The sequence below is a fragment of the Malurus melanocephalus genome, unplaced genomic scaffold, assembly GCF_030028575.1.
Source record: "Malurus melanocephalus ecotype Western Australia unplaced genomic scaffold, MMel_1.1 scaffold_14, whole genome shotgun sequence".
Classification (NCBI taxonomy): Eukaryota; Metazoa; Chordata; class Aves; order Passeriformes; family Maluridae; genus Malurus; species Malurus melanocephalus.
In genome coordinates this window covers 5,035,903-5,053,526 of record NW_026623246.1, presented here as the reverse complement: position 1 = coordinate 5,053,526, position 17,624 = coordinate 5,035,903, and the positions used below count along the sequence as shown (strand labels likewise).

The 17,624-nt window shown below is 38.6% G+C and overlaps 1 protein-coding gene across 14 annotated transcripts in view; it reads left to right on the top strand.

The window, feature by feature from the left end:
• Window positions 1-17,624, top strand: part of ABI1 (abl interactor 1) — a 77,805-nt gene that overhangs the window by 38,319 nt on the left and 21,862 nt on the right. For 12 of the 14 annotated variants that reach the window (XM_057384239.1, XM_057384222.1, XM_057384213.1 and 9 more), the window contains exon 3: window positions 11,324-11,500. The exons of the other annotated variants lie outside the window; for them this stretch is intronic. In XM_057384239.1, the coding sequence (XP_057240222.1) occupies window positions 11,324-11,500 (177 nt within the window). The remainder of the gene's footprint in view (window positions 1-11,323; window positions 11,501-17,624) is intronic. 14 annotated transcript variants of the gene reach the window in all.

Genomic DNA, 17,624 nt, shown 5'->3' with positions numbered 1-17,624 from the left:
TACTTTTGAAGTGTCTTCCACTCTAAAGACTGGTTTTAATCAGCAACTGGTGTTAGTTAAGCATTGAAATGTGTGTTGAGTTGACTGTGCAGAACACTAGAGAAGAGGGGGTGTACCTTGGTGGTTYTCCTGTTGGAATCCTGTCTTAGTGAAGGGGAGGTGGTGGGTCAGAGGAAGGGCTGAGTAGAACTGCATTCAGAGAGGTGTTTGTCACAGTGTGAAACTCAAGTGGATGGTCACCAGTCACTAATTTGCCATGTGCTGTAGTTTTGATCTGCTGCAGAGCTGGGTCTGTACTTCCTGTCATGCAGTGCTTGTGAAGTGGTGCGGTGTAGGTTCAGCCACAGCTGAATCCCCTGCAGTACTGGAAACCATATTCTAGAGTGATCAGGGATTTTGTGTGGAACAGGGAATAAGCTACCTCTCTCTCTTCCCCCATTCTGATATTCRATGCTGAAAAGCCATAGACTTTAGGAGGCACACAAAGATAAATGCCTTGTCTCCTCTGTGTCTTCCCACAGAGATCTACATTAGTGATGCATTTTTTCTGCCTGTTTGTKAAACAGAAGAAGAAGATATTGAACTACCAGTTGCATTTGAAAGAAAAAAAAAAAAGTTACCTGGAACACAAAAATCTGTTGTACTCCATATAAAGGTCATTGGAGGGCTTGTGCTTTTTTAAAATGAATAATGCATTTCTTATTGCAGTATATGTACATTTAGTTTGCTCAAATGCTTAAAATTTGCGGTAGGTTTTGCCATAGCACGGGAAGTATGATCTGTATCTCACTTGAGCATTTTCATTAGCAATGAAAAACATCAGTGGAAGGTGTTTAACAGGGAAATCTGGGSTATCTGTCACTGTGTGTCACTGCTCAGAGCCAGCAGCTGTGACAGTGCTGCCTGTACCTGTGCCCACCTATACTCTGTCTGTTCTCATGCTGCTGCAGGTGCACAGCTCCAAGCCCAAGCAGCAAAGCTCCTTGCTTGGCGTAGCACAGGAAGTCTGGCAGAGCCAGGAATAGAACTTCAATCTGCTGTTTTCCAGGCTCTTGCTTTTAGCCACAGACCCATCCCACCTCTTCACTCACTGACATCCTGGCAGACAGCCGCCTCCTGCGTGCAGGGCCAGCTGCTTCTGCAGCGCTGTCTGACCTCCATACTCCAGATGTTTGAAGTTCCATTTCCCCCATGCTTATGTGAACTTTAGCAAAGTGCTTCTGGCATTTTACCAATGCAGCAGGGAGGACTGTTGTCTTAACTGTTTTCTTTCCATAACAAGGGCMTCTCTAGAGCTGCTGAAAATCTCTTCTTCTGTAGGACTTAAACTCCATTTGCCTTCAGTTGCCATCTGCCAGTCTTATTTCTCACATCCCTCTCCCTGTTCCCAGAGATACTCTACAGACCTCCCCTCCTTATGCTCTGTGTGGGTATCATCTTCCTTTCAGTTGGGGAAAGTGGGGGAGCAGGGGGTGARGGTGTGATGAGACTTCCTTGTGTCTCTCCAGTGATGTTTCTCATTCATAGACCCTAATTCTGTGAGGTGGCATTTCACAGGTGAGACCTACTGGCTTCTGGCAGCTGTCCCATTTTATCTGATAAGCCTCTTGCATGAACATAATTGAAGTAGCCATTAAGAGAATCATGTGAGAAGCTTTTTTTCCTTCAGTGCTGTGTGARGGATGGATATGTGTCCTCCATAGCAGTCCTCCCATTTGCACTTGGCACCAGGAAAGAAAAATCAGGCATGAACTCAAGTCTGGCTCTTGGACGAGCACGCTGATTTCTTTGCTCTGATTCTTGTCCTAGAATGTCATGTACCCGCTCCCAGTCCCTCTGGTCTGTCCTTGCCCCGTGTCCCCTTTCTGCTCAGATGCGTGACTGGATTTGTCAATAGGGTACTCTGAAAAGCATCTCYAGAAGTAATCCTTTATCTGAACAGACCTCTTTTTTCCCTTTTCTGTGCTTTTGTATAGGTGTATATGTGCCACGCCACATGTTGTGTTTTGGAAATTGGGGTCCAGTTGGGTTCAATTCTCAGTGAATCTTAGTCTTACTTTTGGAAGAAAGGCTAAAGGTGGGACTATTTGCCTRTGACTAGTAAACTTAAAGCCTGTTTCTCTAGCTTTTGTTTTCAATGTCTTGATTTTAATGAGGCGTTTTTTCTTTTTTAAACGCTTGCAAACACAGGTTCTGCCAGTCAGGAATTTTTTTGTTAAGTATGTCTTGAAATGAATACAGCTTAAACTTGCTRTGAAACTATGTGCATTATTGTTTTACATTCTGTGCTTATGAATTCTAAAAACATACAGGAAGCAAACTTCTGAATGAATGGGTTGTCTATGGTATACTTCACTTCCTGACCATTTCCCCCCAACTGTCCCAATATCCCAGAAATAATAGCTATGTGAAGGTATAAAATACCTTCAAACATTGCTGAAATCTGGTTTGCTTTATGCTGATGGCAATTGCTAGGAGAATCTGAAAAAATTGCTAGTGTATATAAAGAAAGATTTAAATTCTAAATCAGCARCTAGCTCCATAGGATTAAACTGACATATAATTCAGATATAGTTGAAGAAATAGTGGTAAACTGTCAAGGTCCACAATCAACACTTTTTATGCCCTCCTCTCCATTGGATGATATTAGTAAAATGCATTGTTAGCATAATGATTTTATTTTGTATATATAGCTACTTTTTATGTATTTAAATGAGTTTTAAGACTCATGAATGAGTTTATTTAGTTAATTGAAAGAGTTTATTGGAAAAGACAAATTAAATTGAAAGAAGTCATTTTACATATGAGTTACTYCTGGAAGTGGGACTTAGTATGTCTCTCATTATTTTTCCTTTGATCTCTCTAGTTCCTTTCCCCCTCTGCTGGTGACTAACATTTTATGTGGACTGTGAAAATCGCTGTCTATATCTGTGTTGATGGCCTTAGTTCATTGTGTTAATCTGTAAAAGCTCTTGAATGTGAACCCTCTCTGCAGGAAAAGGAGGGTGACATATCAGATTACATGAGATATGGCTTATCTGGCTCCTCTAGCCTTTTACCTTAAGAGGCCTGGATTTACCAGGACTTTGGGAGATGAAGCTTTCTGGAGAACCTGTCCTACTATTGTCACTTGTCTGTATGCTGAAGAGAATGTGTGAGAAACTTCTATGTATAAACCTACCAGAAAACATTGCTGGGTTTCCAGCTCTGGAAATACAACTCTTAAATCTATTTCAGTTGCCTCCTACATTGCCAGTACCATATACAAAGCAAGTACAGAAACTGTTTGTATGTCCAAATACTTCAGAGGTGATAGGAGACTGTACTTTCACGGTGTAGGTTCAAAAGGCATGGCAGGATCTTCTGAGGATTCTCAAATGACATTGGACAGTGGTGTTGAGGCAGCTATTATCCTTACTGAAAATTGGATTGAAGGATTGTTTATCTGAAATTAAAAAGTCTGGAAATCCTTATATTCCTAAAAGAATTTGGTACACTGGAAAAAGCATCTCCCTTTTACTTTTCCTCTAGTAACAGTTGCTTGTTGCTAGCACTGGGTTTCTTCTGTGAATTGACTGATAAATGGACAATACTTTAGCAGACTTGATTAGCAGATTTAGCAGACTTTTGCAGACCTGATTCTGGTTAYTGTCGAAGAGGCTATTAAAAATGTCTTGAAATCATCTCTTGAAGGGGGAAATTATAAGAAAGGCCTCTCTTCTTTTTATTGTGAAAGATAACCAATATAAAGCTTCTAGTATAGTACCTTTAGATGAAATTTGTACAAAGCTAACTAGGGACTTGAATTTCACACAATTGATGGCTAACTGGGTATGATAAGATTGCATCAGTCTTCTACCTTAGCGACAGGATTGGCGCCATCTGATAACAGGGCAGTCTTTAAGTCAAAGTTTCTTTCAGTTCTTTCATATGCTTCTCAGACTTGGTTAACTTAACTGTTAACAGASTCTAGATGTCATGCTGAACCAAATTGCCCAGTTTTGGTCTGTGAGTTGGTAGAGTCACAACTGAGGTATTCAAACAATTTCTAGTCAATGGAAKTGACAGTTACAGTTCCCAACTCCAGTACAGCCTCATGCTTTGGGGGCGATCTCCATGGAATAAATGTGTGTGCACAATGATAAACAAGGGTGACTGATGCYGGTTGTGCTGATGCTGTACTCTCCATGGCTCCCGTGAGGCCAGGCCTGCTTAGTGCTTGGACTCTTCTGGATAAGATAGAAGTAATCTATTTTAGTAATCTATTTAGGTAAATTTCGTGAGTTTCTTGAACAGTATCTTGGTGGGGGTCAGACAATATGTAAGCAATCGATTCAAATCAAATGCTTGAGCTACTAGTACTTTCATCAAGAGTTAGTGAAATTTATGAATTTGTAACATTGTGTAAACATCTGATTGTRCATGATGTCATAAACCCCTAAACTACTCACCTGTGCTTTTTCATGCCATAAATGATCTTTTCTGTAGAATATTTATCTTGCAATTGAAATATGTTCCCATTTTCCTGTGTTAAGTATACTGAGATTTCTGTTGAATTTTCTTTACAAAATACCGGCATAAAATGGTGCTCTCATTGAAGAAGTTAGCTGTCTGGCTGAGCTCATTAAAGCTGGGGATTTAATTGTTCTTTTTGTAGGTCAGACTGACTTTCTTGCASGTGGCCTGTGCAATGTTGTCCAGGTCTCTTCAGCGCTGTTACTCAACCATAACTCATTTATTTAAAAGGTCTTACTAAATATGCTTTCTTTCTGGAAGTAGCAGTGGAATAAATTTGTATTTCTAAAACAGAACAGATTAATGTTCTTAGTCTCACCAGTTATTTTCAGGGAAGCTTATTGTATAAACTGTATAGTAAGACAATGAAATCTGTAGTTTCAGGGAAAGACTGTAAGGGTTAATATTAAAGCTGGGTTTGGGAACATATTGTCAAGAGTGAGGGTTTGGGTTGTTTCTGKTAATTAAGGGATAACAAAAGCACCTTAGTGTTTGTTTCTTAAGTAAAGTTTCSTTTGGTTACACTGCAATTTGTAGGCTGGGTGTGTGGACTTGTAGTAGAAAATATTTGTGCTATAATGTTCTTAACATTTAACTATATCTATTTTACTGTTGTGACCCATTAGATCTGAAGCTGTGACTGACTTTTGTGGGTATTAGAACAGATACTATGTTTCATATTGAAACCTAAAGTAGTAAGCTTGGAATCCAGAGAATTGTCCCAGAGGTTGAAGAAAGAAGCGAAACTCTGCACCATTCGCTGTCCCATGTATTGCATAGTTTTATTGGCAAAGTTCTGTCTGAAAACTGTGCCTTTGCCCAGTATTTTATGTCACATGAGGCACAGTTTCTGCTGACAGGAGATATTMTATTTGATGGTTTGCTGTGCTGTGATACATCAAATCCAGTGTTCAAACTGCCTTGTCTTTGACTAGAGGTATTAGGGTTTTTTTTTTTTATCTTAAGCAGTTCTTCTATCTTATATTGCCAGCACTGGTTAAGAGAATCTCATTGTTCAGGTATAGCATGGCTGAAATGCTGTTCTTTCCATCAACCTGCAGTTCAGTGGTGCTGTGTTTAGCATACTATCATTTAAATTTAGAAGGGACCAATWAGGATCATTGAGTCCAACTCCCTGAAGCTCATCCATATGACTAAGTGTCGTCCCGATGCTCCTGGAACTCTCACAAGGCTTGAGATCCTCACCACTTCCCTGGGAAGCCTGTTCCAGTGACTAACCGCCCTCAAAGTGAAGAACATTTTCCTAATGTCCAGTCTGAACTTCCCCTGACATCACTTCATTTTATTTCCTCATGTCCTATTGCTGCTCACCAGAGAGAGAGATCAGCACATTCCCTGTGTGCTGTCCCTCTTGGGGAAGCTCTTGGCTGTGATGAGGGCACCCCTCAGCCTTCACTTCTCCAGGCGGAACAAAGTGACCTCAGCCTTTGTATGGCTTTCCCTTGAGACCCTTTACCACCTTGGTCACCTTCCTCKGGACATGCTCTGTTAGTTTTGTCCTTCCTGCACTGAGGTGTCCCAGAGTGCACACAGGACTTCAGGCGTGGAGCAGATGACTTTGGAGAAGTACAGCACCGAGTTTGTGTAGAACAGGTTGCTGAGTCTCAGGACATGAGATTACAGCAAGTGCAGTGAAAGATGGGGGGTGGGAGGTGGTAGCAGGTCATGCTGCATGCATGGCTGACATGTCTGGGTTTTGTTTGTACAAAGTCACTGTAATCCATTCTGCTGAYATTTAGGTATGTATAGCATTGATGCCCTGTAATCAGGGCTCTACTTGCCTGAAATAAAGTGTTMGTAAGAGACCCAACCCTATAGTTAACCACAAACTGAAAAAGCAAAAAAGGAAACAATGTCAAAATTACAGAAAACTGTTGCCAAGAACAAGCTGCTTGGTCTTCCTTGTTTCCTCTTTTAGAGAAAGTAGCATCTTAAGGAAGTCTGTGGATTGTGATCCTACATTCCTTCTTATCTTAGTAATTTTAGGGACAAATTGAAAAGTTACTGACTTGCAGTGCTGTGCAGCACAGGACATTTGTTTGAATGAAAGTTCTTAAAAGCATTGCATGAAATGGCCTGAAAAGCTGTCAGGTGTAAAAATTGTGGTGTAATTTTATAAGATGAAAAAAAAATCTTGTGTTTGAATGTTAGATTATCGAAAATCAGGGAAATGTCCTTGAAGTGACTTTTTAACTCTTTTTTAATCTCATGTAGTTTTGCTTTCTTTTTTTGGGAAGGGCAGGTTTGGTGAGTGAGGGTTTTTTGGTAGTGGCTTGGGGTTTTTTTGTTGGTTTTTTTTTTTTTTTTTAATTAAATTTTATTTTTTAACTTATAACTTTCTACACCGTATCTTAGTCTCTCTTTTGGGGAGTTTTATCTGATAGCCTCTGTTTTCACTGTTGAGGACTGGGAAGCTGTTCTCTCCTGTAGCCTTTGGTCTTCCCAAAAGTCTGGCAACTTTTTCCAGGTTGCTGGAAAAATAGCTAGGAAATGCCACATAGTGCTCCCCCTGTCTCCTCTGTCAGGTGAGTGTGTGTGTTGTTACAGCTTCATTCCTGAGGAACTGGGGAGGAGCAGAGTAGGAAACCAGAAGTGGAATTTTCCTGCACAGCACTTCTGCATTATCAGTTAATTTAACACACATCTAAAGGGGATTTGCTGGGTGTGAATWTGTGGCATTAGTGTAATGAGTTATCTTGTCCTTCAGGCTAGCCTGAAGTTGATAGTGCCTGGTTAGTGGATTTGATTTGATAGAGATTATTCTTTTTCTTTTATTCTCTGCTCTTTCCCAGCTGTGTATGCATTTAGTGAGAGAAATGGTGGCTGTGCAAATATCTGATTCATAAATTTGAGTTGCAGTGATTCAAGAGTAAAAAGATTGTAGAAATTTGATATATGTGAGCTTTATTAAAATGTTTAGATATCTTCATATTAGCTTGGCCTGAGATACTTCASTCTCTATTTATTGTAAATTGTTTGTTCTGGGCTAACACACTAGCACATGAGTACAGTGGTATCTGCAGCACAGGATAATAAAAGAACAACTATTTGCTGTWTCATTGCTGAGCTTTACTTGGCCTTGAGGCTGCTTCTGAGGAAGCAAACGGTTAAATTTTAGCTCTACATCCTGTTGTTCAACTGTGTTGGTGTTYTTTAAAATATGGTTTGAAGAAGACATATTAGAGGCAGCTAATAATTAACAGTTCATTCAACCTCCAAACTTCTGGTKTAGCTGGCATAGTCCCTGGCACTTAGTTGTAATGGCAAAAGCGTTTGTTTGACGAGTTCATTTAAATTTGCTTCCCAAAGGAAACACATTGTGCTTTTGTAAGGACTGTCTTGTCCCTCTTCTCCAAATCAGTATAAAGCTGGGCTTTGTCTCCTGGATTATATTGTTTAAGAGTGAAAATCCCTGCTCTATTCCCCAAATTTTAAATTATGCTATATACATTTTTTCAGCATAGGCCAGAGATACCTGAGGCCTGTCTGACAGCTTGCAAGTGCTTGTTAACCTGTGTGAACCCATGCTAGTTAGCCATGCTTGGCTACTCCCATTTCCATATTTAGAAGCAGGTTTTGTCCATGAAGTCACAAACCAATTACTATTTAGCTGTCTTTTTACTATATCTGAACAGAAACTTATAGCTCCAGATGTCAAGTGTTACCAGAGCTTTGAGAATGGCCTGTTTTGGCTGTTACCTGGTATAGTGGCTTGTATTTCTTGGAAATGAGCTGTTGTCTGGCTGGAAATCACTTGTGTTGAGTTTTTTTTCCTCTTTTGAAAGTGAACAGCATTACCTGTGACTAAACAATAAACTTCCACATAAGCATCAAACAAATAGATATAAATGAAAATAGAAGAATGACCAATTATATGCTTTGTTTTGCATAATACTCACATAAGACTTAATAATATGCAGATCTAAAAAACTCCAGTAATTTCCTGAAGATGTAAGATGCTGTCTGGTAGCTCTGATGGGCAACTATAGCTATGGGCAAAGCATATGCTGTGMGCCTTTGCTTTGCATAAGGGTGAAATCCTGCCTTGCTTTTCCGGTGTACCAGATGTTGCAGGAGTTGTTTGCTTTGAACAGCAAATTAGTCGCTTGCACAGGCATGTCTGAATGCTRTTCAAGATTACATATGTGCCYTGTTGCTGGCCCTGCACTGTGGTAYAGATATTCTTCTTTTTGCTTTGTTTGCCGTACTGTAATTTGTGCAAAGACTTTACAAATCGTTGCTCAATACTTAATTTTGGAGGAGTTGTTTAGTAAAATTAATATATTATTTTTTCCTATTTTAAGATGTTTTTTCATTAACGACAATTTGTTGCAATATTATTTAAATCAATTTCCAAAGCATGTATGGTACAGCATCTGTTCCTGGAATTTCTTATCCTCTGTTSGAGTAATTTATGGAATTTTCATTGAGAGGAGGAAAAGTCAGTTTCATRGACTACCTGCTAGAAAAAGATGCATCTTTTTGTACTTTGAAGAGCTTTCTTTTGCTATCAGTGTTWAGAGAACTCTTAGTACAAAGATGTGTTTTTGTCTATTCACTGAACAAAAAATGGATTTATTAGTAACAACAGATTCGGTTTGTGAGGRTGAAGTAGAAGCACAGATTTATTTCAGGGGACATACCCTTGAAAAAAAATTTAAAAAACCTATTTTGAAACTTTGTTGAATGTTTTTTTTTTAATTGATGTTCTCAACCTCCTAAACTGCTGTGTTTTTCAGGTGACTTTAAAGTTGGTTCTTTTTCTCTCATGCAGTGTATATTACAAAATGTACTTATGAATTACARAATAAGAGTTGCTTGTTATTGAAGAGTTTTGTGAGATAGTTTTAGACCTGCTSTTACTGAAAAGAAGGGTTCAGGTTGTACCGAAAAATTGAAGAGATTAACATATAGCACAGCACTCATGATTCTTTCAGCAAGATCAGGAAAACAGTGAAAAGGCAGAACTAACATGTATGTTTTAGTCTGCAAAAGGAAAAGAGCAAATAATAGCTTATTTGAAAAAATTAGACTAGTCATTTCTATCATCTGTGAAATCGCCTGCCAGAGGAAATACGGGTGCAGTGGGTGATATCTGATACTGATGTAGTGGTAAATACTTGATGTATTGGATGATCTCATTTGGAAAGGCATTTTTTTAAATTCCTGACTTGGGGATTTTTCAGAGCCTGAGCATTTAGAACAATAAAGCTTCTTCCAAAATTTATTGGGATATTTAATTAATTTATTCCAAATAAGCTAATGTAGGCATACACATTTGATGTCTTGCATTGCTCTGGAAAATTACAARTCTTATTTCTGTTAAAATTTTATGTGCTTCCAAAGCAAAAGAACCTTTAGCAATCTTACAAGTAGTCTGTTATTTAGGTTTAAGCTGTGAAAACAAGCTTGCTTGGTACCACTGCTTTTAGGTGTTTATTTACCTCTATTCCTGCTTGTAATATGCAATGCTGTCTATCAAAACGGTTAAGGAAGGTTTATGTCTTTTTGTGGTCAGGATAATTTAAAATTATTTGAGCATGTGCATCAATGAATGAAAAAAAAACCAGTTCTGCTGAAGACATTTTGTTGTGAATGCTGAATGCTGGCTTTCCYAGAAGTGTTCATTTCCTGGATACTAATCTTGTTTTTTTCATCTTGCCTCATATAGAAGTAGAAATATCAGCTAATTTTTGTTTCATCTTTGACTTTGCTTCACTAAACAAAACCTTGGACATCCCAACATTTATTTTAGATTRAACCATTTCTGGAGATATGCCTAAATGAAGTAGAATTTAGGATGACAAGGATTTTTTTCTTACTGAACCTTCACTATTTTTTTCTAATACAGCCTTTCGAGGAGAAATTGATGCTTATAGACTAAGATTTATTTTCTTCAGTGGATAAAGTGGTGGCTTGATAGGTTTTGCTCAAAGGGACGTTTATTTGTCAGATAAYATCTCCTTCAATGAGATCCTGAGGTTCTAGTAGGTACTTAAACCRATACATTCAATCCTCAAATCTTGAAATAGGCTTCCTAGAGATGGGACTTCTTATGGCATCCAGTGCTTGATTTGCACTTGTTCTCCTTTAGCTAGGGTTTAAACAGTGATTATATTGCTGTAGAAGAATGTGTCTGTTATGTGGAGCTTAGTTTGATTTTTCACAGACTGATGGACTGATCTTTGTCTGCTTTTTAAAAAAAAAAAAAAATTCAGCGTATTTTATGTTCATTTACTTGCATCTTCAAAGCTTTGTTTTATCCTTTCAGTGAAGCTGCTATAAACAGTGTGAGTGAAACTAGCCCCAGTGCTGAAATTAGTCCCTCCCTGTGCAGACTTTCACTCTGATATGCACTGATGGCTTTGCTGAAAGAAATTACCACACAGACTTCCCAAGCTTAGTYCCCCTCTGGGGCTCTGGGCAGATTGCTTAGCTTGTCTGTCCTGGTTTCCCAGCTGTGGAGTTGGAGTAATTTATTACGAGTGTCAGTCATAAGAACGCTGAGGGTTAATCTGCGAGGACTGTACCTGCACAGTGTCTTTAGAGTGTGGAAGCAGTAACGTATAATTGTAATTTTATTATTAATATTGGTTATTTCATTAAGGTGTAATTTTCTAACAGCATTCATGTAGATTAAACTCATTTCATCAATAAACTGGCATCCTTCCAGCAGCATTAACWCAGTTCAGACTCTGTCTAACAGTGAAGCCTAAACATGTAGCTAGCTCTGTAAAGAAAACAGCAAATGCTTAAAGAAACCCATACTTTCTTGTTTTTAATCTAGACTGTGGACATCCATAAAGAAAAGGTCGCTCGCAGAGAGATAGGCATTTTGACGACCAATAAGAACACATCAAGAACTCACAAAATTATAGCACCAGCGAACATGGAACGTCCTGTAAGGTATATTCGAAAACCTATAGACTACACGGTGCTGGATGATGTTGGCCATGGCGTAAAGGTAAGAACACGTGGACACTTGAGGACTCCAAGTAACACAGACCAGGAGATAGGGTTGGGGCAGAATGTTACACATACTAAAATGTTTAGATCCTTTATGAKAGGAAGGATTACGGGTGTGATATTGTCCCACATACAAACAGTTCAATAACAAAATGGATTATTTTACAGTGAGGGTTTTTTGAGCAATGTTTGCCATAATCTTGTGACTGTCAGTGACAGTCACAGTGTCWGGAAATAATGGCTCATGATCTTAGGCTAATGACTTGTCAAAAAAGCCATGACTGACTTTTAAAATTACYACTACTTCCTCTAGATTAAGTTGTCACTGCCAGTCAGTTTTTCTCAATAAGTGAAGAAATAAAGGAAGTCATCTCTTATGGGGAAACTGGATGGTGGAGGTGTGTTTTTTGGGTGGATGAACAGAAGAAAGGGGGTCAGGTAGTTTGTATTTAAATCTCAGGGACATTTTGTATCTTACTCCCATTGTACAGCCTAACTTTCCTTTTCTCTAAATAAAAGCCCTTATAAATTAATGTCTACCTGTCTTGAAATCGTTGTAGTTAAAGTGAATTTATGTAACAACATTTGCTTCCTGGTCATCTTTGTATAAAAGATGTCTTTGTGTCACTCTGGACCAGGCATTCCTGGTATCCTCAGTTTGCAGCAATCTGCTCTTGGATGGCATTTATTYAAAACCCGTGTATCCTGTAAAGCATGATGTGCTCTGATCAGTCAGTTGTGCAGCTGTATCAGCCCATCATGTGCCCTTTGAATCGCTGAGATCGAGGAACAGATCTCTCAGAATGACTTGGCACAACAGATTACAGGGTACCTCCTGCTCCATAGTAGCCCTCCAAATGCCAACACGTGTTTAATTCCATCACAAGTTAGAAAGCAGCTGTAGACCATGACAGCTCTAGACTATGAATTAATGTAGCGATTTTAGACCACCTGATTTTTTTGTTTTGTTTGTGGGCAAACCTGTATTCAACCTGTAACTCTTAGGCTTGTTTTACACTAATAAATTAAACCAGTCATGGTGAATAATAGTCTTGTATAGAAATGTGACAGATGTGTTCTGAATTGCTATAAAGTAGAAACAGTAGAATCAGAGAAATTGATGATTTTCAGTATAGCCTGCATTTGAGAATSTTCTATGAATAGAAGTACAGGAATTCAATGTCAGGTTATTGGTTTCTGTATTTAAGTGCTCCAGGGATCAAGCACTGTCAAAGACTTTAAAAGTAGAATAATTACTGTTAGTCTCTGAAATTGGTGCTTTGCTGAGCTAATTGTCTTGTGCAGACTCAAAACAGGTTGCTTGATCCATGAAGGTTGAGGTTGTTAAGGTTTAGCTGTTGCATTTTCCAATATAACTCTTTGCTTTTGCTAGTACTGGTGTCTTTATTCATGTGACACTTTTTTTAGTGGGTGGAAATGAGGTGCTGTTTACCCATTTCTAGGTAGTTCTTATGGAATGGTTTTAGTAAAGGGTTTTTTTAATGTTAGTGGTTTATTTTATATTAAAAACTTGGTCTTTTCAGAGGTAAAAAAGCCTCTAGTAGTAACTAAATTACCAACTCATTACAAGACAGCTGTAAATTATATCTTAATATTGTTTCTTTGAGTTTCTTTTCTAGACGTTCCCAAGTCTGCTTTACAACTGTGAATGGCATGAAACAGTTGGCATTTTCTGTGTAGACTTGTTACAGAAATGAAATAAACTGCCAGCCAGACCTCAGGTAGTTCGAGGTGGCTGCCATGCATTAGAGACACTGTTGAAAAGAGTGAGCTGAGTCAGTGAATGACACAGTTAAATGTTTTAGCCATCATTTTACTTGGGTTCCAAGAGGGTGACACCAATCAAGGCTCTGAAGGAAGTAGGTTAGTTACCTAGATGTAGGTAGTACTGTTACAAAAAATCCAACCAAAACAACTGAAACTGGATCAGTTCCTGTTGGAAGTCAGCACAAATGAAAGATGATGCTGAGATTCTTGAGTTGCCTCTTGAAGCTACAGTTAGGGGAGAGCATACAATAAATTGAATTACAAACTTTGTCTTGTCCAGAGTAGTCTTAGAACATGCTTTCGTCTCTGTTAAGTCTTATTTTCTTGAGCAAAGATTTCACCCCAAGTTGGACAGCAACATGTCCAATAAGACCTTAGAAATAAAGTTTTTCTAGAGAAAAAGCTTGAGGTCTGCTTAACTGAGTAACTTGCCAATCCTTGAACGTCTTTTGCTGTAGGAACTTTCAGTAAAATACAGCACAATTGTATTTTTGTACAACAGATACACTGGCATTTAAGTATTGAATAAAAATTACTTTGTCATCTGCAGATTTCATTTATTGCTGTTAATAGRACTCTATTCTGGTGCAGATTTGATAAAGAAATAGGGAAAATACAAGGTGGAGAAATGAAGGAAACAGACTGGATTATACTCAGTTTCTGCTTTTATTTATTTCATTAAATATTGATTCTAGGAAAAATGTTTAAATATGCAGTATATTTTATGAGGTGATCCTGAATTGTTTCATATGAAAAGTGTAGATAAAAATAATGTCTCACAGAGTTTAGGAACAAAATTAGGGAGGTGTGTAATCCTCAGGGTAAATACTGTCTTCACCATACATCTGTCTGAGGAAATGCAAAAACATATCCTGTATATACTCACAGCTCATTTTCTTTGTTTGTCTCTGCTTCTTGTCATGGCTGTGTAGAATGGATGCAAAAGCAGATGCATGTGCTTGGGGCATGGAGAAGGGCTCTGCATGCCTCCCTCTGTCTCACATGCATGCAGCAATTTTTGTTGGGGGGCACGTGAGGGTGGAGGTGGCAGCGATGGGTGAGCAGCTGCTCTCCATAGGTTTCCTCACTGGTGGGAGACACTTCCGTAGAAGGCAGTGCGGTTTCCTCCTCCAGCACATTCTTGGTTGAAAAACTTTTGTAGAGCATCCTAGGATCACAGAGGTGCTGTCTCCTTCAGCCTGAATCCTCMGTGGCAGCCCCAAATGCCTGGGCTGCTGCACTCTGCCTCTTCCCTTTGCAGGGCCAGATGTCTCCAAAAGTTGCCTTTTTTATATATGTCCCTGTGAAGCCAAGGCTAGCATCAGTCAAAATCAGGAGGGCTCTTTAAGTTGGTTTGCTAGCAAGAAGGCTTTCGTTTTAAACACAAATATGTGTTGATGTCTCCAAGAAACACGCAGGGAAGCATTTTTGCTGGTCTGTTAAGTGGTTGCTCAGCTGTCACCCTGTGGGCATAGGGGAATGTAGCTAAAGTAATTCTTTGTAAACAAGAGTAACTGTTGTGATCTACCTTCCTGTGTAGAGCTTGGTTTAAAATCATTAGGCAGAGGCTACTTTAACATTTCCTTCCTCCTGTTCTCCTTTTTTTTTTGTGAAAGGAAAGAAAAAAAACACTGTGCCAGCAAATAAATAGGTCAAACACAATTACTCATACAGAAAATCCTCCTTTTGAGAGCGGGGAGAAGGAGGAAGCTTGGAAGCTGCCTTAAAAACCTTAAATTTGCCCTTAAAAGCCAAATTCAAATTGGCCTTTGAATTTATTATAATCTGCTTTTTGAGTAGAAGGCAGGTGGAATTGCAGCAATTTGTAAAATGGCAGCTAAGTAGGAAATTGAAGTGATGATGCCTTATGGTAAAAGCAGATAAAATGTTAAATACATACCTAATTGAAATGCCTAATAGCTGTAATTGAATCAAGTTTGTTTTATGGAACTAATAGTTCTTCAAAACCAAACTTGAATTGTATATGAAAGATCACTTTTCAGTTTTATTTTAAGGGAAAAAATGTAATTTTATCACCATAAAAARCTTTGCATTTCAGCACACGAAAGCTGTAAGAAGCTTTTGAGCCCAGAAAGTCAAATAGGAGTTAAGCATTCGGAAATTTTTCTTAAGCAAATAGAAGTTGGAAGGACTCCCTTAAAGTAGGGATTGGGCCAGAACTTGACAAACACTAAGCTTAGAGAAGGGGACTCTTGCTTTTACTCTTATTCTTTTCAGCCTGTCCTACTTGTCTGCAGTCCTTATGCTTATATCTGTGTCAGTGCAAAACAAAAATGCAGATGAGATGCTGGCAGTGAAAGGCCACCAAATCGTGCCTACTTACCCTTTAGGATAAGACTGTTTATGTGTAGCCACTGGAATATTAAATTTTAACTAATTCACTCTAATAAAAACAAAGTGAGATAGGGATCCTGAACTGGAGCTGCTGCTGCCTTTGTCCCCTCACCAGCCTCTGTCAGACATTCACGCTCCAAAGGCTGTCATGTTGCCAATTTCATTAATGTCACATCATCCCTCTGGGGTCATGGCCAAACAATAAATATTGCTGTAGGGTAAGGAATGCTTCTCTGGGGGGGAAAAAGGAACTTCCTGTTGCCAACTCTAATGACTCTGTTGTGAGTGGTTAACACTCTGTGCTTTCCATAGGGCACTTGCAACTAAAAATTCAGAAGTGTGCCTAATGTCATCTGATATAATGTAGATTTCAAGCCTTTTGGCTTGCAAAGGAAACAAAACTTTGAAGTCTCTTTTTTTTTTTTTTTTTTTAAGTGATAACCTTACTTTTTTGTAGTTATATTCAAAGTTACCAACTCAACTGAAAAACCTTGAGCTATTTAAGAGTATGAATCTGTCTTTCTCTGAACAAGACTACTGAGTACTGAGAGAACAATTTTAAGTTTATCATCCACCAGTAGGTTTTTGTATGCTAATAGTTTTTAATTGAACAGTGAAAAAGAAGAAATAAAGGAGAGAAGCAATACTGACAAACTACATCTGGTTGCTGTTAACAGAAGACTAATGACTAGGTTGCAAATAACAGTAAGAGAGGTTAAATTTCCCTGAAGAGACATTTACCTATATATGTTCAATTCTTAAAGAAATGTTCATTTGAAGCCTCAAAATAACCTGCTTTACCATAGACCGTAAGGAAATGAAGAACAAATAAAGGCTTCTGACCCATTCTAATCAGAAAATTGAGACACAGGAATCATTTCTTTAAAACTGCACAGAACTAGTGTGGCACAAGCATGTTGCCCTGAGTGTCTGACACCCACATACAGTCTGCCTGATGAACAACATATTTGATTACATATTCTACCAAATTTCATGATTTCAAAAAATCTTGATTTTTTTAAGGAAACCATGTTCTAGTTTGGTGCTTTACTGTATTATTTCCTTGGGCATCCTGTACCTTCAGGTACAAGCACCTTTCCAGCTTCTGCKTTCTTTGGTCTGACTGTGTCACCTTATGGTATTTCCAAACTGCCCCACTGATGACACACAAGGCAATCTTGTRCAAAATTGCCTGGCTGCACACACGTAATAGCATTTCAAAAGGTGTTATGGCCAGCTACCTTTCTGTGGGGACTTTCTCCCATGACTAATAAAAGAAGTAACTTTTAAGTGAAAGGAAGGTTGACTAAAGAGTCAAGAGCGACTGTGTGGGAWTTTTTTTTCTCTTGTGGTTTATGACTGATTACTGGTCAAAGCTAACAGATCTTAGGATGACTATTGCTTTTACAGACCAAATTGATATAAAAGTTCCAAGTTTCACAGTTGCTTACTAGAAATGGAGATCAGACTGGCACACTTATTAAACCTTATTTCCATTAAAGAGCATTTATATTGGGTGGTCTTTAATGACCTCTTTCAGTGATTCAGGTATGGCAGGATGTAGAGTGAAATTGGCTCTTTAAATTCAGGAGCTGGAGAAATAACGAATGACACACAGCAGGAGAAGCACAATGAGCCTGCTTAGAGATTTGAAGTTTCTGCACTCTGAAATTGGAGAATTCATAGCTAAAATGTGCAGGAGAAACTTGCTGAATATCAAGTTTGATAAGAATTCTGTCTCTGTGTGCAGGTGGCCTTTTGTGTGCTTACAGATAACTCACTTATGTGAGCAAATTTATTTGCCACCATCCCTACCCCTGGTTTTCCAAGCAGTTTATAGCTCAAATGATAGGTTTATAGTTCCCTGAATCATGACTAATGTTCCCCAATGACTTGTTACTTGGCATGAAAACTATTRAAAACAGTTAGATGGCTGCCTCCTGAGGCCAGCCAGTGGAGTCTGTCAATGTCTGGACATC